The sequence below is a fragment of the Poecile atricapillus genome, chromosome 18, assembly GCF_030490865.1.
Source record: "Poecile atricapillus isolate bPoeAtr1 chromosome 18, bPoeAtr1.hap1, whole genome shotgun sequence".
Lineage (NCBI taxonomy): Eukaryota > Metazoa > Chordata > Aves > Passeriformes > Paridae > Poecile > Poecile atricapillus.
In genome coordinates, this window is record NC_081266.1 from 9,341,162 (window position 1) to 9,363,681 (window position 22,520).

At 42.2% G+C, this 22,520-nt stretch overlaps 1 protein-coding gene across 1 annotated transcript in view; it reads left to right on the forward strand.

The window, feature by feature from the left end:
• Positions 1–10,362: 10,362 nt before the first annotated feature.
• Positions 10,363–22,520, forward strand: part of LOC131586196 (pleckstrin homology domain-containing family A member 5-like) — a 67,360-nt gene continuing 55,202 nt past the window's right edge. The window contains 3 exon segments of the mRNA XM_058853074.1: positions 10,363–10,582; positions 10,585–10,678; positions 13,543–13,600. Of these exon segments, the coding sequence (XP_058709057.1) occupies positions 10,496–10,582; positions 10,585–10,678; positions 13,543–13,600 (239 nt within the window). The 5' untranslated portion in view covers positions 10,363–10,495.

Genomic DNA, 22,520 nt, shown 5'->3' on the forward strand with positions numbered 1-22,520 from the left:
TTTGTAAGTGGTGCTAGACACAAACTCTGTCTGTCATCGAGAAGAAATCAAGCACATCCCTTTCCTTGCAAACCTTCTCCTTTCCTCACATTAGCACAGGGACACACAGATGGTAACAATTGCATTGTCCCATCTCCTACCACACACATTAGGGCATTTATCTGACGAGTCTTGTGGCTCCTTGGCAGGCAGGTTAACACACCCAGGAGGGTTTGCACAACTCCTCGAGCAGGGTGGCCATGTGGCCTCTGCTGCAGCTTGTCGTGAAGCACCAGCAGCCTTTGGGCCTCTGGCGTGCTGCTGCTCACTCCTGCTTTTGATTGAGCAGGGTTGCTTCATTTGTCAGAGCTTTTGCAATCCCCTCTGCAGTTGTCTTTGTTACAGGCTCTGTTTAAAAGCCCTCCCCCTGCTCTTGCTGAAGAATTCTGGTTTTCTTTTTTTCATTTCAAAGATTCAGGATTACTTAATTTCTTTCTGTTCCAGAGAGCTCCTGGTTTTCTTTCAAGCTTTTCCCAGCAGCCTGATCTCACAGAGATTTTTCTTACTCTCTTCCTAGTACGACAGTAGTATCCTTTCTTTTTTGCTTCAAGATGTTTTAAGAATAATGGCAAAGCTTGGATGTTAACCTCTTCAAGCTGCAAGGCTGACACATGCCTCCTTGACCTCTCGAAAACCTGAAAAATTAAAAGAGTTACATGTTTAACGATGTCAGTAGCTTGGTTGATGAAATTACCATGAGCATACTGAAATGTCATGAAGAAAGCAAAACAAACAGGGCTTATCTGGAGAAATAAAGCAGCTGATCTAGCAGAGCAGCAGAGATTTCAGTCCAGAAAATGAAATCATCAGCTCTGGGAAGCAAAAATGGAACGCCAGGAGCCAGTTGTAACGGAAGGCTGAGTACAAGAGAGAGAAGAATGGTGTCAGATGGGCATTAAACATAGAAAATGAGTGGGCAGGGAGGAAAAAAAAGAAGTGATAGTCAGAACAGACTGGAGGGAGGGAAGCCTCGTTATTCACAGCACGAATCTGGGTCCTCTGGGGACCAGCTGGAGGAGCAGAGTTCTGCAGAAATTATCACAAGAGAGGACAGGTGCGCAGCCAGCCTTGGAGAGAAGATGCAGCCTTCGGGGAAAGGCAGGCGCAGGGGACAGGTCACCCTGTCACAGCTTTTACCTGTTTCTGTCCTCTGGAGAAGGAGCAGAAGTGTAAATGGAGGAAGAGAGTGGATGAGTTAAAGGGGAACGCCAGGAAATGCAAAGATAAGGAGGAGGAAGTAGGGTTCAAGGTGGAATATGGGGAGCGCCATTTCAGAGGAAGATAAAGAAGAAGTTGAGAAAGGAAAGCAAAATGGGAAGGTAAAAGCTGGTGGGAGCAGCAGAAGAAGGTAGAAAGGAAATAGAATCAGAAAATCATACAATTGTTTAGATTGGGAAAGACAAGATATTCTCCATATGCAGAAATCTGTATAAAAAAATTGAGATGAAAGTTCCTCAGTACAGAAAATATAATTCAGAAAATTAAAAGCATAAAGATTAAAGGCAACTACTACAAATCAAGCTGGCTTAACCTTTGCTACAACAAGCTGGGACAAATGGAAATAGCTGGGGAAAAAAAGAGATGCATTAACAGCAATATTTAACCAGGGAATTACAGCCTGTGTGTGATGTGTGAACCACAAAGTGTTTAATGAAAGATAACCTTGTTTTCAGCTAATACAACCCTGCCACACAGGGCTCCTGCTTCCCCTGGAGAAGAGAAATCCACGAAAATAAAAATGAAGATTGGAAACCATTTGAATGACAATAGGATATGAGAAAATAAAATGTATGACAGAACTATACAAGCATAAAACCAAGCACAGATGAGCAGCTGAGATTATGGCAAGACAAATGACAGTGGGTTTCTGGCTATAACAAAGTGACCCATTGCCTTAGAGGCTGGAACACTCCCCAGTTCAGCAACTGCTGTCAGTGATACTTGGTGACAGAAACTGGCTCAGTGGAACATTTTTAGTTTCTCCTTCACAAGTTCTTTCCTCTCTTGTATGTTTATTACTTATATATATATATATATATATATATACATTTGCATGTGCCCCTTTTTTTCTATGAGAAATGCCTTTTTTATCACTAATCTGGCATTTTCTTTGATGTAACTTAACATGTGGCAGAGTACAAACAAAAGATGACATGGAGCAAAAAAAAAGACCAGAAGGAGTGGTAAGGGGAGAACACTGGAGCAGAAACTAAAAAAATTCAAAGCATATTAAATTCTCCTGAAATGGGGGATATGGTTGAAGTAGGTTCAATAAAGTAACACAATTTTTCTTTAAAAAGGAGACAGGGCTGATGAAAAGAAAGATGAATTAAGGTAACTCTGAGTACTGCAGGACCAGAAGCACCAGATTGCTAATGAGAAATCCTGTGCTATAGCTTTGAGAAAATATTGTGCTCTTGGAAATACTGAAATATTTGAGACATGGCCACTGTATAACTGAAACCTAGAAGAAATCTTTCCAAATACTTATAATGTTTGAAAGCACTGATGATTGTGTAATTTTCAAAATCAAATCTGAGATCAGAATACTATAGGGACCAAGAGACCCTCAGAAGTTGGTTGCTAGAAGTGCACAGCTTTAGCTTGCTAAAGGTTGTCAGAATTGGCTGCAGAACAGAGCTAGATCTGATTACAAGTCTTGAAAATGAAACCAGCTGATGCTACAGAACCTCATCACAAAATGAAGAAGCAGAACAGGTCTGAATAGTCAGAGATGAAGTCTAAAAACTGCAGTCAACCAGCGTGAAGTTTCATGAAGCAATGGAAGAAACTGGTTGGAAGAAAATGCACAGTTAAATTAAATAAGAATAAAAACATCTTGTAAAAGCTTTCCAAGAGTGACTACAGTTGTCTTTGAAAGAAATACTCTGTATGGGAGGCTCTTTGTGGGGACTGTCCAAATGGCAGCTGTGTTTCAGGTGGGATTTGTCTCCTCTGACTACAGCAGTTTACAGTAAAGGTCTCTGCTCCTGCCTGGGAAGGAATCCCACCACTGTTAACAGAGTCAGTGTAGCCAGTCCAGCTCAAGGTGTGATTCAAGTGAGTGGATATAGGTCCCTACATCAGAATAAGAACTGCTCCATAGTCTACATTAACTGTATTGACTATCTAGACCAGCCCATTGCTGCTGTAAAAGAGGCCTTGGAAGACACCTTCCTTTTCTCAGGAAAATCCAGCCCCAGTACCTGAAATCCAAAGAGTTTGAGCTGGACACAATTTTGCAAGCCAAGTTGCAGAAACTTTTTTTTTTTTTTTTCAGTTAAATAACTATTCAGCACGAGTAGGTAAAAGTCATGTCATGCAGTGAACAAAATATTCTTACTGTGAGTAAAATGTAAATCAGATGTAAGGGAAACAAATGTGAAAGAACAAAACTATGTCTTACCTCCCGTTGGGAGAGCTGAAACTATGGAAGAACAGCAGTTCCTGAAGATAAAATGAAAGAGATGTGCACAGAAAAGCTGAAGTATACAAAAAATACAACAAAAAAAAAAGAATAGAACTTCTAGTAAATAGATTAGGCCAGATAGAACCTGCTGAGATGATAAAAGGTGAGTGCTGTTAACAACAAAACAAGCCTTGAAACAGATACCAGCCCATATCTAAATATAGCCAAGGAAATTTTAGATCAGCAAGTTAAGATATGGCTTGGATTTGCTTATGTTGCAGGGAAAATTACAGGCTAAAAATAGATTACTTTTCTTGTTCTGCTGTAACACTATTAAAGAACATCACTGGTAATCTTATGTCTAGTCCATAAAGACTGACACACGTATTACACCAACTGTGGTAATTACAGAAAATGGCCCATGATTTGATTAAGATGTTAAATGGCTTGCAAAAATAGTATCACTTAAAGCACTCCATGGCCAAAGTATCCACAACATCATGATTTTATGGAAAATGTCATCCAGATTGCAACAAGGGTGCCTACCAAAATCTCAAGGGTGAAACACAGTATTATTTCACCCTGCTCTGGAAACTGCTGAAAGTTGAATGGGAATAGCTTAAAATTCATTATATAGTTGGTATTAAACACAAACATACTTCAAATTCTTACTAGCCCCACTGAAAAAAAAAAAAAAAAAAGAGGGAGGGGGAGAATGAATGCATATGAGGAAAGGTATGAAAAAAGACCACATAAAAGACCACATAAATAAAACCTTTGCAGCCACAGGGCCCTGTATATCTCACATAATGCAAACCACAGGTGAAGCTCTTCCAGATATTCCACATGAAGCTCATTCTTATTTGTTCAAGCAATTACTGAACAAACAAAGGCAATTCTTTGGCAGAAACTCAGGTCATCTTCTTCTAGAGCAGAGAAAGCTTCTTCATCTCCTACTGTTTGAAACAGAGCAGGTTTTTGTGCAACTGGACAGCAGCAGTGAAAAGAACTGTGTGAAGAAAAGCAGATGCTGAAGTCTACCAGATACTGAAGAGATCTGTGAAACAGAGAAGCCAGCTGAGAGACAGGGAATTTATTTGTGTTGCACTGTATATGATTTCCATCTAGATGATTCAAGTGAGAGGGTTATTTGAGAGATGAAATACCCTGGCTTAAGTCAAATGGAGCTAGCAATGGCCAGTTGGAGGAAAAGTAACATATTGAGATCACTGCACTTCCCTCACAAATTATTTCCTTCTTAATACTATTTTAAACTAATCCTGGCAATAAACATGATATTAAAATGTCATTTTTAACACTCTGTGAACATCACAGGCAACTATTGTTATAGTAGGCTTGAGGGCTTCCTAAGCAAGAAGGCTGTGAAATGGTGTGAAAATAATGAAGAAGGTTCCAGAAAAGTAGCTGCTCATCTTGAAAAGTAGCATCTTCAATCCTTTTTGAAACACTGAATATCATAGCATCACTAAAAGAAACCTGAATGTCCCAAAGAGGGCATCCATCATTTCAGGCTGGAAGATTCTCATGTAACCTCACACATGGCATGGACCATACAGTGAATGAGTCTCTGAAAAAAGGCTTGCAACAAAAAAGTGTATAGACTTTTTTCAAAATTACACGGAACAGGCAAGATGATTCTGGCAAGATGGTGCTGGTTCAGAGAATAATAACCCCTTTTTCTTTTCTGGTGTTGTCTGCCAGGGAAAGGCAAATTTCACACTTTGGCTTTGGAGTTTGTTTTGTATTAGTCTGACTGGATGTTTCAAAGAAAATGGCCTCATATTAGGATTCACTGCCATGAAGGAAACAAAAATTCTACACAGCACAGCTAGACCTGGAAATCATTAGTTGCAGATAAAAAAAAATAGTTTTGAGATGAGAACAACTGCTTTTCCTGTCAAGCACAGATTGCAAAACTTATGAAGCTGTAAGATACCACTCGTTTCTACTGCCTGAGTGTGCACAGGCTTTGGTTGTGCATCTCCCAGTGTGTGAGGATATCTGGTGCTGATGGCAGGCAGGCTAATGACCCAATGCTTGTTCAGTCACATTGATGCTTTAACCCAGAGGAGGACTCCTGTGCCACTGGTACCAATGACCCCCCGAAAAACTTTCAGCCTCCAGAGCAACCAGACAGGAGCCCTGGACAGTCGTCAGGCTCTTTATTTGGAGTAAAAGAGAGGATCCATTCTAGCAACAGAGCTGTCTGCAGAGGCTGTGTTCAACAGCTTTTTTCCTCTTTCTTATTTCCTCTGACCTAGGCTAATTGCTTCTTTCATCTGCACAGAGATATCCTGACTCCAGAGAACGTTAATTAGCAGATTGTTGATTTTTTCCCCCCTCCTCATCACTGAAGAATGTAGCCTAAAGGAGTGGTTCTTCTCTTCTCACCCCATGTGTTGGATCTAGTTATCAAGTGACCTCAGGATGTGTTAGATCAGCTTATTGATCTGATAGGAAACTAATTATTTGAGAGGATTTGTGATTTATTTTCTAACAGATCAGCAAACTGATGTAATTCACCATGGTCTGCAGTACTGCTACAAAGGCAAGAAAAACTAATGTTTGGGGATGGGGTAAAAGGGAACCCACCCTTCAGAAGTAGAGCAGTGCACATTCCCTCGTGAGAATGTGTAATATAAAACTGCACCTCCAGCAATGGCCTTTCCTCACATTTAAAGGGTTATATTGTCTCACTAGTTAAACAACATAAAAAATGTAAAGTCACAGACTCCATGAAATAACCTCATCCAGTTTGATTCACATTGACAGAACACACAGAATCAATCGTGATGAACACAGTTCTGCAGAGAGGTTTTAGGTGGAGTGTCTGCACTGGGATGGGGCAGCCCTGGCTGTATGGACAGACTGGGGTCTGGAGTGCTGGAAATGGACCAGCAATGGAATTCTATGGAATGCTGGGGTCTGGAGTGCCAGGGAAAGGGACCTGGGGGTGCTGGTCGAGGGCAAGCTGGACATGAGGCAGCAGTGTCCTGGCAGCCAGGAGGGACATCCCTGTCCTGGGGGTATCAGGGACAGCATCTCCAGCTGGGCAAGGGAGGGGATTGTCCTGCTCTGCTCGGGGCTGGGATGGCCTCACCTCGAGTTTTGGGGGCAGTTCTGGGTGCCACAATATAAAAAGGACATGAAGCTGTTAGACAGTGTCCAAAGGAGGCCACAAGGAAGGTGAAGGGCCTTGAGGGGAAGCCGTGTGAGGAGCAGCTGAGGGCACTGGGTCTGCTCAGGCTGGAGGAGACTGAGGGGACACCTCACTGCAGTCACAGCATCCTTGTGAGGGGAAGAGGAGGGGCAGGCACTGCTCTCTTCGCTCTCATGACCAGTGGCAGGACCCAAGAGAATGGCCTGAAGTTCCATCAGGGGAGGGTTAGGTTGGATGTTAGGATAAGGTGTTTCCCCCAGAGGGTGGTGGGGCACTGGAACAGGCTCCCCAGGGAAGTGGTCATGGCCCCAAGCCTGGCAGAGTTTAAGAAAGGTTTGGAAAACTCCCTCAGGCACGTGGTGTGACTGTGCAGGGCCAGGAGTTGGACTTTGATGACCCTTGTGGGTCTCTTCCAGCTCAGGATGTTCTGTGATTCTCTGACTGCAGTCCACTCCCTGCTTCAGAGGCTTTGTCAGATGCTATGCTTAGGGTCTAGCCCTCTTTACTCAGCTCATCGTGTTTGTTGTCACCTCAGACCTGTTGGGAGAGGTGTGGATGGAATTCTCTGAGTCTTATTCAATGAATGTTCTCTCAACACTGTTTTTAATTAATCTCATTTAAAGGGATTCATTGTTTTGTGGGCAGGGTTCCTTTGCCCCAGGAATTTTAAGTATTTTGATTATGAATACATTATTGAACCAAAATTATTTTCTTAAAACATCAATAGTCTTACTTCTCCCTTAGTACTCCCTGGCCTGGAGGGATTTGCTAGGAAAGGTTCTGTCGTGTGGAGGTGAAAGAGGAAGAGAAGAAGCCTGGATCAAGATGGAGAAACACGGGAAAAGTCTCAGTGGAGCTGGGTTTTTGCTTCATCCCATGCTCCCAGGGCTGGGGGTACTGATGGGAGGGCTCTGTCTCACAGATTAACATCCTGCTCCACATCCTCTTCCCGTCGGTGACAGGAGCAGCAGATAAATAAGGCCATACATGCAGAGAGCAGAGAACAGCTGTGCCAGTGGTGGTCACCACTCCAACAGTCTGTCTTCAACTCTTCTGGGAAAAAAAATAAACAAAAAAAACCCCATTGGGCAGATGGGAACATTCTGATGGATTTCTCTGAGCTTTACAAATCACACTGACCAGTTTCACATTTGGAATCATTAGCTCTTTTTTATAGTAAAAGGAATGATGTGAAAGGTACAATATGTAGTGTCTTGAATTATGCATGCAGTTTTTATAGTGATATAAACTCTTTTCAAAGACAAGTTTTACTCCCCCTAGAGATAAATCTTTTTTTTCCCTGAATGTTGTTCTCGAGTCCCTCTTTTAAGAGCATTCATGCACTTATCTGACTGTAGAAAAAAATGTATCATTACTGACCCTTGCAAAAAAACTCCATGTGTGATTTGTTTTGATCAAACTTTTAGACCAACTTTGAAGCCAAAGTTTTAACTGTGGAACCTACAGCAGCCTTCAGAAAGACAAGCTGCCAGCACCAGCCTGCACAAGTGGTGCAGATGTGCTTTCCCCCATACCCTTTGCTCCACAAAATGGCAACATTTCGGGCTCCCAGGAATCACTGTGAGTTCAGGGTGCATAGCACCTGGCAGGATAAGCATCTGCAAATACATTTTATTTGATGGCTACTTAACATAAAATACTTGAGTCCCTGAACCCAATGTCCCTGGGTGAAGTAGAACCAGGGTCTTCCATCACTCCCTGGCTGAGCTTCCTACTCATGAAACCAGCAAGTCATGCCACCACCCTATAACCCAATAATTACATTTGCAAAATAATGTGAGGGGGAGGAGGAGCACCTTCAGTATCCTCATAGAATAGTCTCAGCTTCAGAACACCGTATAGCTTGGAGCAAAAACATTTTCCTGGGAATAGAGTGGCATGGTTTTGAATGCCCTTCATCCTTGAGGCTGAATATGCTCCCCGTAGTGCTCATGGTGATGACTCTGCTGCCAGCCTGTTTGCTGTGAGTTATTCAGAAATGAAACTTGTCTTTCTTAGGTGTGGCCTGAACACGGCCGATTTATCCAGCCTCTGTGGCATCTGGGGCAGTAATGTCTTGCCTGAGAATTTGGGCATATTTTAAGTACCATGATCCTGGTTTTACCAAGATGGCAGCAATTCTAAGCACAAGCAAAACAGAAAGAGGCTGCAAAGCAAGGGACTGGCAGAACCTGGTGGCCTGAGGAAGCCATTTGGCAAAGCACATGCTGGGACTGGGCAGGATTTATGCACCTAAATTCTACCTAAATACCTAATTTATGGATCTAGGCCAATATAAGTCTAGCTGTGCTGCATGCATTTCTCTGCTTGTGAAAAAAATTGATTCTGCATACTGGAAGGTATCCACTGTTCGGGGGATTAAGAGCACTTGCTCTACGCTTTACTTAGGCTGTGTGGGGAAATATTAGGGCATGAGCACCTCAGGAGCCCCAAATGCACAGGATTCCCACCTTGCTGTCGTCAGGCAGCTTTCCACAGCCCTTCACAGGAAGAGCCATTACTCACTTCACTCATCATCTAAGGGCTCTTTCTCTTAGGAGAGAAGGGAACTGTTTATAGAATAACTTGTGTTTTCCCCAGAGTATTGTTCCTCTGGTAGTCTATAAATCTCAGGTGCTGTCAGTGCTGAGTGGAAATGAAAGGTATTGCTGGACAGGGAGGAATTCTTATCTTGCATCCAGTTACTTAAAGATAACTCCAGATCTTCTCATATGGCTGCTCTTCGTATCTGGAATATCTTGTGTGGGACAACAGGGATTTAAAGTTTTGACCACATGGCACGATGGGGACCAAACAACAAAACACAATTTTAGTTTTCCTAAGGTGTTCAAAATGGGAAAGGGGGCAAAACTGCCTGTGCAAAATACCGTGAATTACAGATGTGGACATGGGAATGCTGCAAGACTTCCCAGCTTTAGTGCTTATTCAGAAAGTGGTATTGCAAGGCAAGGTTCCCTTAGAAATATCATGGCCAGGGCACAGTGTTTTTTTAATTTACATTTGTCATGTATAAGTTAAATCGAAGGGGTGCATGGCTATAATACACGTGCAGTAGGGTAATTTACGTGCATTAAACTATACACAAGGGCACAGAGAGTCATTTCTGCAGTGGGTTTTACCTGAATTACTGCCACTTCCCTGAAGCACTGAAAACACGCACCCATGCCATATCCCAGAGCTCTTTCGCAAGTGGGGCACAAAGCACAGATAGCACGGTTTGCGTGAAGGAAAAATATGCCACTTCTTTATACTTTGAGCCTTTACGTAAGAAATTTCAAAAACGCCTGAAGCGGAGGGTGTGAGAAGAGCGCGTTCACCCGGGGAGGAAATAGGACAAAACTTTCGATTTCCTTTGTCCTTACGGACCCGATGAGGGGCTGCCAGGGGCGCAGCCACGATTCTGGAGTTGGCAGCGCTGGGGTGCGAACGAGCGGAGCCGGGCCCGAGGAGCCGTGCCCTCCTCTGGCAGCCGCGCTCCGACCGGCCGCAGCTCCCTCCCTCCCTCCCTCCCTCCGTCCGTCCGTCCGTCCGTCCGTCCGTCCTCCCCGGCTGCCGGCCGCACATCGCCTCCCGGCCCCGCGGGACGGCCCCGGCCGCCTCCCGGCGCTCCGTCCATCCCCGCGGCTCCCTCCCCACACGCCGGAACCCGCCCCCGCCGGCCGGGCGCGCCCCCGCGGCCAGCGCGCCCCCGCGGCGGGCGGGGCGGGGCGGGGCGGGGCGGGGCGGGCGCTGCTCCCGCCCCTCCCCAAGGTGTTGGCGGCGGCGGGGACGCGCTCGCTGCTCGTGCCCGCGCCGCCCCCCCGCCCGCGCTCCCCTCGGCTCTCCCCGGCTGCGGCTGCTCGGCCATGGCGGAGCTGAGCGCGGAGCGGCTGCGGGCGCTGCCCGGCAGCTGGAGTTACGGGATCAGCCAGGGCGGCCGCGTCTTCTGTGTCCGTGTGTCCGTCCCCGCAGCGAGGAGGCGAAGAGCACGACCTGGCTGCACCCGCTCACCGGCGAGGCCGTGATCACCGGGCACCGCCGCAGCGCAGGTAGGACCCTGCCCGGAGCCCTGCCCGGAGCCCTGCCCGGAGCCCTGCCCGGGGCCCCCGGCCCTGCCCCGGCTCGGCCGCCCCCGCCCGCCCCTGGCCCGGGCGGGCTCAGCCCGGGGTCCCCGCGGAGCCGCCGCAGCCCCCCGGGACAAGTCCCGATCCCGCTTTCCCCGCACTTCGCGCAGTTGTTCCCCCGGGGTGAGCAGCGCTGCAGCCGCCGGGCGCTCCTGCGTGTCCAGCCTGCTCGCCCTCCCCCTTCTTCGAGCGCCTTCTCCCCCTGCCCCCGAGTTGTGCCTGTGTAATGTATCTGTCTCCGCTTTCCCTCCGTTGCCTTGTATCACCCCTGCGAGGCTGTGTAGTTACCATTAGAGACCGCCTCGTTCCTCTCGTGCTCCTTGCTGGCTACCCCGGTTATCCACCTGCATAGCATCCTTCCTCACTTGAGCAAGAAACCTTTCGCCGTATTTCTGTTTCCAGCGGTACCTAGATTGAACCACGATAGGTGTACTAGAAATGTAGAGGCTGATTTCGCTAGTCACCTAGAAACCCTTTTTCTCCCTGCGCTTCCATCTAGGCTGAGAGTCTGTGTGGTTTCCAAGTGACTGTGAGAGGTGGAATAGGTAGGAGGAAAAGGGACTTGAAACATTAGAAATAACTTGGAGGGAGGAGGGTGGAATCAAGTCTTTGCTTCTGCTGTTTGCTCCACTCTGGAGAAGTAGCAGCAGGAGGTGCTGGAGGAGGAGGATTTACAGCAGACACTCTGGAGACCCGGAGCCAACTCTTGACTGCTGGAATTGCACACAGGCTGCATATGCCACTGGGAGGTGGTGGAGTGTAGTAATACGTGCAGTTGTTTTTATGTGTATAATCACTTGGATAATCACGGGGAAATAATCTGCAAGTGAATTGGTCTGTATCAGATTATCTGCTTTCATGTTTGGTTAATACTTATGCATTAAGGAATCAGAAACAGCCTTTTAGAAAACTGTGGACAGCCTTTCTTTTTTTTTTCTTTTTTTTTTTTGTAGTTTTTGAGTTGGGAATAGTTTAAAAACCACAGGGTTCTGTTTATTAGAACTCTACAGTTTGATTTGCAGCAAAGGTTCTGTTGTTTAAAAGAAGTCATTTAATGCTTGGGAGTAGAACTACTGATTGCTGTCAGGCTCCTCTTCCTCCTGCTCTCAGTGCTCAGAGAGAGTGGCCTTCATCTACAGCAATATGCATGGGGGCAGATGTGTGTGAAGTGCTTTTCTCATTCAACACTGGCATTAGCTGAGTATTAATTCTTTTTTTAAACTATTCCCACTGTCTCTGTTGACTGATGATGATTTCCCGGTAATTTTCCAAGTGTCTCATTTGTTTCTGCTGTTAAGTGCCTTCGAAAGGAAATGCAGTTTGCTTTTGAGTGTCTGGAGTATTGTGTATAACAGAGTAGAGTTATCATCAGGTAAATTAAACTTATTTTTGAACACAAGACTGAGACATGACCTTGGATACATTGGCCATAATTCATCAATCAGATACCAAAGTGTCTAAAAACCAGATCTGTTCCTAATGTTTTCCTCATTCACAAGTATGTAAATGAATCTCTCCATACACAGATATAATCAAACAGAATTATTCTGAGGTTTATCTCTTCTTTTGCTCTGACCATTGTTTTGGAACCTAGTCAAAATATGTTCAAAATGCATCTATCTTCTCTTAAACAATTTTTGAGTGAATGGCACTTCTTTTGCAGATGTATATTATTGCAAAGCTCTCTGTTAAATAATTCTGTGAGGCATGTTCTAGACGGTGAGGAGAGCTTTGTCCTCCATTATGAATGGAAGTGCTTTTTATTCTTGCAGCTATTCAGCACTGGAAGGGTATTTTTTGCAAAGTTCTTATAGCAACCATAAATACTTCTGCTGGAGAGACTTCCTGTTTGCTGTACTTTGCCCCATTGTCGAAATACACCTTGATTTTTTGTTCTGCAGAAGACGGGAGCGAAAAAAAAAAAAGCAGCCAGAGCAAATAAATAATAAGGAGGATGAAAACCACCACATAACCCAGACTGATTGCTTTCTTTTTCTTTAGGAATGCATTTTTGCTTTTATAATTCAATGAGAGAGCTCTATGTATCAATCATTATTTTTATTGACAGGGGCAAACTTTTAAGAGTGGTGGTGCATCTAGAGGTGCAATATCTCCAGAGCTTCAATCACACCAGGAAACTGTTAGTTGAGAGATTTTGACCATTAGTGGTATGGGTTTTTTTTATATCTGGACTCCTGACTCCAAAGAGTGGTAAAAGAAAGGAAGAGATATGCCCACATTCTCTACTAGATTTACATGGAAAATGATTTTCATGTAAAATGCAATAGAGTTGTAAACACTGCAGGAACACTTGTTAGTCACAAGAGTGGTGGAATTATGCTAATACAATGCTAATGCTCTGGTATAGTTGATATCGTGCCTCTTCAGGAGCTTCTGACTTGCATGGAACTCAGTTAGGTGGATTTTTGTTTAGATCTCTGCCTGCCAGGTAATGTGATGCTGCTCAAGTTCAAGGCAGGGAGATGTGGCGATGACCCCGAGTTGCTGGGCAAAGGGACCTTAAACAAGGGCACACTGAAGCCATCCTTGTTATTATTTGAGAACAAGAAAGCCCAATCAGATTTTCAGGCGTGCAGCTTCTCTTGGCTCACAGAATTCACACTTAGGCAGTCTTGTGAGTCAATTCTGAAATACTTGTTTCTGGGACTAAAGGTTTCGACATGTGGAATCAGACACCGTATTTCAACTCCCTCAGTGTTAGGGAGTAGACCAGTATGGCTAGCATCATTTCAGAAGGTAATTGGAATGTTTTGCTGCTTGTTTTCCAGACTTACCCACAGGTTGGGAGGAAGCATATACTTTTGAAGGTGCAAGATATTATGTAAAGTAAGTTGAATGTTTGTCACATTACTATAATTTTCAATTAGTTTGTCTAAATGTCACTGTAATTTTGAATGCGTTCCCAACTGAACTTGAGTGTTGTGCTGTCAATCCAAAAGGTGCATTTAAATTTGTCATAGGGTATGTAGCCCTTTTTTTACTGAATTCTGCACAGCTAAAACAATTTCTTGACTTTTTGTGTTTATTAAAGCTGTTTGAGGATGCAGATTCAAATGCAGTTTCTGCTCTGAATGTAACCATCTGACAACAAATGTCCTTGCAATTCAAGAATACCTGGAATTTGTCTGTTTGCTTGACATTTGTGTGCGTACCCTCTTGTGCCATAAATGCTTTCACAAAGGCAAGATTTTACTTCATCACTGGGAGAAGAGTTGATTTCAGCCCTGTTGGCTAATTACATTGTTTAAAGCCACACTGAAGGTTTAATTTGGCCATTTTCTTTGCAGACCTCCTGCTTCTGCTTCTAGCATTGATTTCCATTATTTCTTTCTTTTTTCTTCTGGTTTCAGTATGTTTTGAGGAGCACGTTCACTGTGGTAGCCTTGCTGTGTGTATTGTCTTCTTGGATGAGAGACATGAAAATCAAGCTCTTGTGTAGAAATCCAGGGGGTGTATTGGTTGGATCTGTACAAATTTCTTACAAGCTTTTCCCCTCCAGATAGTTAGTCCATTATTCCTTATCTGGAAAATTTTTAAGTGGCTAAAAATACACTATGTATATTTGGTTAATATGCTTCTTTTTCTTCTATTTAACAATTCACAGGCTTTTCTCAAATCATTCAGGAGTTTTTGCTCACTGCACTGTGTTTGGTTTGCTGTCTTTAAGTTAGTAATGTCATTAGTGGGGTAACTTTTATGAGTGAACTTTACAGATAGAGTTTATAGGCTGCAGGTAGGTTTTTCCTGTGTTGTAGTGTTGAGCACAAGGTTGCTGCTCTGTGTAAGAGGCATTGTAGGCAGCGTGAGGTGGCTGTTACATGTGTGTTTCATGGTTGATTTTATATGAGTGTGTTTGATTTGGTCCTAAACAAAAGTTAAAATAGAGAGCATACAATAGAGCATAATGCTCCCAAAAATCTGACCAGAATAGGCACTGTGCTGTCTACGAGGGCAGATTATTTGTTAATAAGCAAGTTGTTTTTCTGTTCTATTCCGCCTTCTTGCAATTTACATTGCAGGAGTGTTGTGTAGCAGTTGACAAGAAATACACCAATCTGAGGACAAGGATCCATTAAAAATTTCACCTCAGGAGTACTGTGCAGATTGTTAAATGATGACAAGTGAGAATTAAAGAAAGCTGTGTTTGTGTGTGTATACAATATGAAAAAAAAAATATTCTTCTGGACTTTGAGATGGAACCTTTTCTTGTAGAATAAACCCATGAACAGAGTGTTGGCTAGCTGTAGTAACTGGAAAATAGCAACTTGAGTTTTCCTGAATAAACAAGTGTGTGAACAGCTGTTGTACAGTAACTGATGCTCTTCTGGCCAGATTTACTGAGTGCTGAGTTGGTTGTGCACCCTTGTCCTTCCAAGATCTTGTGTTCAAGGTGCTGCCATAACTGTGAGGATGTGCATGGAGCTGATTGTCTTGCTGACAGCCAACAGAAAATAGCTCTGTTTGTGTTTGGAAGTTGTGCTGCCTTTGAAAACATGTTGCACAAACACTTCTGTGTGGTTTGAGAGCTGTAGGAGGATAGCAGGGATGGTGCTGTCAGGCCTGCTGAAAGGTTCACGTGGTCTGACCAGTTTGGCATCCTAAGTTAAATACTGGTTTGTTGTGTAGTGTCTCAGGCTGAATTTGAATTCCTGCCCGGTGATAGCTTCTTTTAAAGCTGTCTCGCATTCCCTCTCTGTGCTGGTGCTAGAGAGGATGTGAGAGCTAACGAAGACAGGGTGACAACGTTATAATCACTGTCTTCTAATCCCAGGCACTGTAACTCCGGGTGATGTGTTGATTATAATAATTCTGGTTGTCTGAATTTTAACTACTGTGGGGCTTCTGCATGAGGGGCAAACAGCACGGGCTGTTTGTGACCTTCTGCTATACAAACACCCCCACATGTGGATTTTTAACCATAACCTGCTGATTTGTGTGTACTGATTTGCTGAATGTTATTAATACCCAATTACGGCGTAATAAAGCTATGTTAAAAACTAAAAATATTGAAATCTTGTTTGTGGTTCTGGAAGAAACAGATCGTTTTATGTTCCATATGAGTTACAAAGTTACAATGAAATGAATTTTAATGTCATGCTTTTGGTGCTTCATCCGCTGAAACCTGTCTGTTGGATTGCTGCAATGTTTCCAGTCAGAGTTAGACAAGAAGGATAGTCAAGTTTCCTGATCACATAAATAATTTGACCTAAGTTCTGAGGCACAGCTTCAAATATGTGGGTTGAATAGAAATGTTTAACAACCTTCCTTTGTGGTAAGTTCTTATGCTAGACTGTGTTTGAAAATAAAAACCTTTTGAAAATTATTCCTCTGGTTCTTTAAAAATAGGTCTTCAGTGTTCCAAGTGGGTGTGTTGCTGAATCTATTACTGTGCTTTTTTTGGCTTTGATGTAGTAAACACTGTATAATCAAATTGGGATAATGTCGAGGAGATAATCGTCAGCTAAATCTTAGCATTCCTTGGACTGGCATTTCAAACAAATGACTCAGTTTACAGACTGCATTGAAATGTGATTATTTTTAAAGGACACTCTATTTTTCTTGGGATGTGTGCACTCGGTTTCAGAATAAGTAAATACCAAACGGTGACTATTTGACACTTTTTTTTTCCTCTCCCATGGCATTGAATTTGTTCTAGTTTTAAGCTGGAAAGATACACTATAACAGGGAGAGATAAGGGGTTTTTCCCTTTGTATACTGTGGTTTTCTTTTGGTGTAGGGTTGTCTTAATAAGTTGATGCTAGCTAGGACTTTGACCTTTTTTGCATGTTATTTTTTGGGTTTTTTCGAGTAGTAGAATATTTGCTAATGACAGAACCATTTCCCCACATCCTCCTCACCTCTAGTAAACCTGAATGACAAAAGGTGTAGTTTGCTATTTGGAGTTAAAAAGAATGTGCAATGTGGTGATACCTTGTGTATGTTCTCAGGAGAGTGGTTGTATTGTTTAGGGGTTTTGTCCCTTTCAGAGTGAGAAGTCTGGGTTTGTTTAATTTACATTAGACCTGTGCACTGACAGCCCTTCACTGGCACTTGGTGGGAACTCCAGCAATAAACTTTGCTGAAGTAGTGCTTGGTTTGGTATTTATACAACTAAACTTTTACCCAGAATATAGGTCCCCTGACTGTAGAACCAAGACATTCAATTACAACATTTGTTGTTTTCAGTTAAGTATTGAATCTTCTGAAGTAAAACTCATGGGGCTTGAAAATTGTGATGCAGCAAACTTGATATTCCTTTTGTCCTGCTTTGGGTCTCTCACTGGCCTGGTTAATTGTGCTGAGTGTATTGTGCACTTTGAGCTCTGGAAAGTTAAGGGCTTTACTCCCAAAACACATCTAAGCTGGAGAGTAGTATGGGGAGCTTAAGTTACTTATGTTATTTATGAGTGCCTAAGGAAAAGGACCCCATGGGACAATCCCATTGTGATCCTTCCCAGTGGAGAAGACAGACCTGGTCACGGGCCACAGACTCCTCATCTAGTAAGATCATTGAGAATTTCCAGCTTGATCTTTTTAGGATTTTGTGATGACTTCATAATCTTTAGGCACCGAAGCACTGGGTTTGAGTACTATAAAATTACATAACTGTGTATGTGCATTTATGTATTTGCATAAGAAACCCCTTTTGGTGGTTAAAACGACCCAATGATCTAAACTCAGGCACTTGCTTCCTGTTCTTGCAGTTTTGGTTCTCATTGCAATAGTTCTGAATACATGTTCAATATTTATGTAATTTTTTGTTTTCCTTTCCAAACAAGGGTTATATTATATTATTTAAATTGCTAATTTGTCAAATAAGGTTGTTCTAAAAATCAATCCAAATACAATATTTGTGGAATTTTGCATCAGTTTGCCTAGGTTGGCTTGTACAGAAGTACTATTAGGTAAGCTGTTTGGATGTTAGAATTTGATTTTTCTCAACTTTGCTGTAGGACTGACACTTTTTGGGCAGTAAAAAAGCTGACTGCAGAAGTTCTTAAAAACTCAAAGAATTAAGAGGGTTGAAGTTTCATTTTTAGGGTTTGCTCTTGAAGTTTACCTTTTTCTGTATTCATCAGAACAGTTTTTTCCTGTTGCTAGCTGAATCAAGGCATTGGCAAACCCTGGCCACAGCCAAGGTGAATGCACTGTTGCATCAAACAGAGGTTTTGTGTGCTTTTATAGAGGCTTTTTGTCAGTGCAGGTTTGTTTATTGTAGACATGTAGCTTGAAAATTGGGAAGGCAAGAAAAATTTATTAAGTGATTAAAAGGGATAAGATCTCGTTCAGCTCTGAGTTTCTATTGTTTACTAAAATAAACCTGTGCTCATTGAGAATTCAGCTTTCATTTGAACCTTTGTCTTTTATGTGCATTCTAAAGACCCTTTCCCATTCAGATGAGACTTTCTCCAGAAAAATCAAAGAACAACCAGTAGTGTTTGCAGAAAAGCCCTTTCTTGAAAGGAAATTGGACTTTGAGAAAAATATGAACAGATCAAACAGTTTTTCTCCAGGACTAAAAAATCGCAGTGTTCCTCCTGGAAATTTAGTTCTTGTTACCCCTAACCTTTATTTTACTAAAATGAAGAATAAACTCAATTCTTTTCCTTACATGGTATGATCTGTAGGTCAAATAATGGTGTGTGGGTGAACTGGGACGTAGCTACAAGCTATCCTGTGCCTTTTGTAGTGAGCAAAGCTGTTCAGATAAGGAGAACTTTTTTGGGAATGCCTGCACATTTATTATCTGTTTTAACATTTGCTTCTTTCTTCCACTGAAATATTTTGAGAACCAAAAATACTGCAAAGCTCAAGCTGGGTGTGGAGGTGGAAGGATTCTAGGCACAGGAAGAGATGGGTGTGGGTCAGAGGAGAGGTGGGACTGCATCCAAAAAGCAGCTTCTTATGGGTTGGATGTGGAAGGACAAGGCTGTAGGTAGTGCTGTAGTGCAGGGGAAGGCTAAAAGGGTGGGAGAAGTTGCAGAAAGGGAAAGAGTGGAGAGACAAGCAGGCAGGAAGGAGCGGTGGCAAGTCAGGAAAAGGAGTGGGAGCTGATTTCCTAGGAGCAAACTTAATGGGATTTCTCCCAGAGGGAAGGGTGGCAAAAGTTCACCCTGCAAAAACAAGTTGTCTGACTCGTGTGCAGGTCTGGAAGGGCCCATTATCCCTGGCTTAGGAGTCTGTTTCAAAGTTAGTCTGGGAGGTGGAATACCAAATGTGAACGTTAGGAATTGCTGTGCTTCTAAAGGATCTTTTTGCCTATGACGTCTGTGGTTGATATTTGGAGCTGTCTCTTTCCTGCAGTGTGTTTCTAAATTGGGCAATACCTTAAATGCTTCAGTTTCACTGAGAAAGACTTGAAAGCATAAGAAAACTTACTGATTTTTTAAAAATCTTTACCAAGTTTTTCAACACTTGTAAGAATTGACAAGTAATTATTTAAAAATACAAAAATACCTATACATGAGTAGTCACATGAGATACTGAAGTCCATGAGAAAGATATTGAAGACACTCAAACTTTTTTGATATTTGTTAACAAATTAGTAAATTGGTCTCTAGCTTTAGATCCTTGTTTTTGAAGTGGAAAGATCTTTTCCCTAGCTTTGGTCTTTTTTTGGTGATTAAGTACTACTGGCAGATAAAGTGGATATACTCTACATTTATTACAGTGAAGTGAATTCTTGCATGGTCTTTCATGTGTGAAGGATGGCAAAAAGCAGAGGAAATGCTCATCAATCAAAACTTTCATGTAGGTGGTTGCTGCAGTGTTTAATAAATACAGTAGTACATTTTTTTTCCCCAAGCCCTCCCCCCTTTGCAAAAAAAAAAAAGATAACTGATGTGCCTTCTTCAGACTGATTTTGGGGCACATACCTGTATTTCATCTTCCTGTTGTGTCTGGGTGCTGCACAGGTTCTTTTTCTCTTCCTCACCTTGGTACCATATCCTGCAGCACCCAGAGCTGAGGGACACTTCCATAAACCTCACCTGGTGCCTTGTGAACTACTCGTTGTAGCTCTGTTTGCTAGAGCTTTTACAGGTCCAAATTTTACCTGGTGCCTTTTATGTTCTGCTTTTGCTTTAAAGGAGTTGCACCCACTTTTCTTTTTTAACCCTGTGGTCTGACGGAGTTTTGTTGTGCTGATCAAACCCGGTGTCTGTTGTGGTGTTGCGCCAAGCCTGTTTTTCCTGCACATGTTTATGTTACCCCAGCTCTTATTCTAATGAATTAGACTTCATGAAACCTGAGATACACTCGGGCTGGCAGTGCAGAGCACTCCTCAGTTCACTTCTGTGTGCTTGTGAGAGGGGGAGAAGGCTCTTGTGGAGCTTCAGGCAAAGAAATCCTTGCTGGAAGCAAAGCTCCACAGCCCTGACTGCTGGGATTCCTGCCAGCGTGGTGCCTGGATATGTGTTCTTTTCTGTGTTTCAGTAAGTAAATACCTAAATTTAAACTCTTTCCCCTTCTCTCTCTCCCTCCTCCCTTGCCTTCTTTCTTTGGAATGTGTGAGATAACCATGCCTTGCAGCTCTCTCCTTGCATTTGCTTGAAGGTGAGGTGTTCTCTGACAGTGATGGTGAGGAGGGAAGAAGCTGCATCAGTGGTGGCCATCAGAAGTAGAAATTTGGGGATGGGAACTTGACAGCAGAGGCACTCCAGTAAAACTCTGCTTCCCAGTGCTGGGTAGGACAGGGAGGTCTGGTTAAATGCTTGGTTGAGAAGTTTCATCTCTTCTTCATCTCTGCTCCAGACCTATGAAACTTGAATACTTATTTGAAATCTATGGGATGGGGAAAAAAGGGTTTTTAAGACAGTATTTTGAATTTCTGTGCGGCCTGTGATTGTCTTGAAGCTTTATAGAAGCAATTAAAAAAATACTTGCATATTCAGGAGGTTCCACAAACTTAATTCTTCATGGCTTTCTCCACTGTGATTTAGTAAGAACAATTATTTGTAAGGAAAGGTACATTGCCAAGCAACCTAACCTTTAAAATTGGCTCTCTGTTTTTACTTCTTCCAGAATCTATAAAAAATCATGTTTAATAGAAACAAGTGCTTTAAAAATAAATCTTGTGTTTTATTAACTGGAAATGTTTCAGTGTGTCAGACCATGCAAGAGAGGTCCTACTAGGAAAAGGTATTTGGAAGCAAAATGCCTGGTGAAAGCTCCAATTTTCAAATGTCATCTTTGCCATCTTTCCACTCCAGTATTTCCTGGAAGCTTTTATCATCTACTCCCTGAATAAGTAGGATACCGTAATTGCACAAATCCTGCAAAAATACAGCTTTGGATTTTGTTCTGAGCTGTACTACTAGCAAAATTCTGTCATTTTGGATTTTTTTTTATTCCCTATTTTTTTATTTAATCCTGAAGATTATGCAGCTCCTGACCAACGTCTGTAAGATTTATCATTTTTGAGACTATTTTTGAGATGAGTAAAAACATGTGATGTATAATCTAAAAATTTTTTTCAGTGAACTTGGTTTATAAAAAGGACAGAAATCTCTCTTTTAAATAAAATTTTGTGAGCAACAAGAATAAACACGTGATGCTCTCAAATGCTTACAGTGAAAAACAAAACCTTTTAATCTTATTTACTTGAATGCCTGAAAGAGTAACTTGGTTTCCTCTTGGCTAAGACTGTGAGGTGGAGGGTTTTGTTGTGGATTTTAAATTTTGTTCACACCATTTTGTAGGGTTACTTTTGTCTTTTTTGATGTATAAGGAAAATCCTCTAGATGAATATAAAACTCTTTGGTTGGAATTTTTTGTAAGGTTTGATGCAAAGGTTGACAAAGAAAGTTGCAAACAAAAATACATGTTTGAGCAATCAATGTCGTAAGATCAAGTGTTCATTTAATGATGAATTTTAATCAGAAGAATGATGCAAGCTAAACCTCATTAGATATTCATATCATCTGTTCTGATCTGAAATCTCTCTTGTGGTACAAACTCATCTTCTCTGCTTGATGTGGGGATCCGTTGCTTACATGGTCTGAAACACTGAAATATTTTCAGTTGGTAAAGCACCCAAATGTTACTATTTTTTTTTTTCAATTAATAGCATTTCAGCTTGTGCTGATTGATCCATCTTCTTTGTTGTATCAGCAGAGTTAAAATAATTTGATTTTTGAATCAATAAAATTTTAACTTGTTTAATTGAAACCTGAAAATATCCCTATTACAGTGAATTTTGGAGGAATATGGCACTAAAGTTACCCTAACCCACCTCAACCTTGCCTTGAAATGCTGTGAGGATGAGGCTGGAAGGAGGCAGAGTGTGAATTTTGCTAACCCTGCTGCAAAAAGTGTTTTATTTCCTTGGTACTCCTCTTCCTCTTGTATTTCTTCATCTGCAGCTCCTGTCTGTCTGACAATTCAATAACTAAATGAAAGGGTTTTTTCCTGTAAACTGAATTTAAAAGTTTCCCAGGTTTAGGATTGCCACATTAGTGATTGCCACAAGGAGGAGGGTTAAAGGAAAGTTTTTTGTTCTTTAGAGCAGATAAAGTGACAACAAAACCATTAAATTTGCCTACTTTCCTAGCTGAATATACTGCACAGTGCATAGTACACAGCATAAAAAGTGTCATTTTAGCATTATTTAGATGAGTGATGCCTAGTAGTATGGTAAAGTGACTTCTGTTTAAATGCAAATCTAATGAAAGGGTATCCTTTTGGTCTTCCTGTTACCACTAGTGTTTATATCTTACATCTATATGTATATATATACACACATATA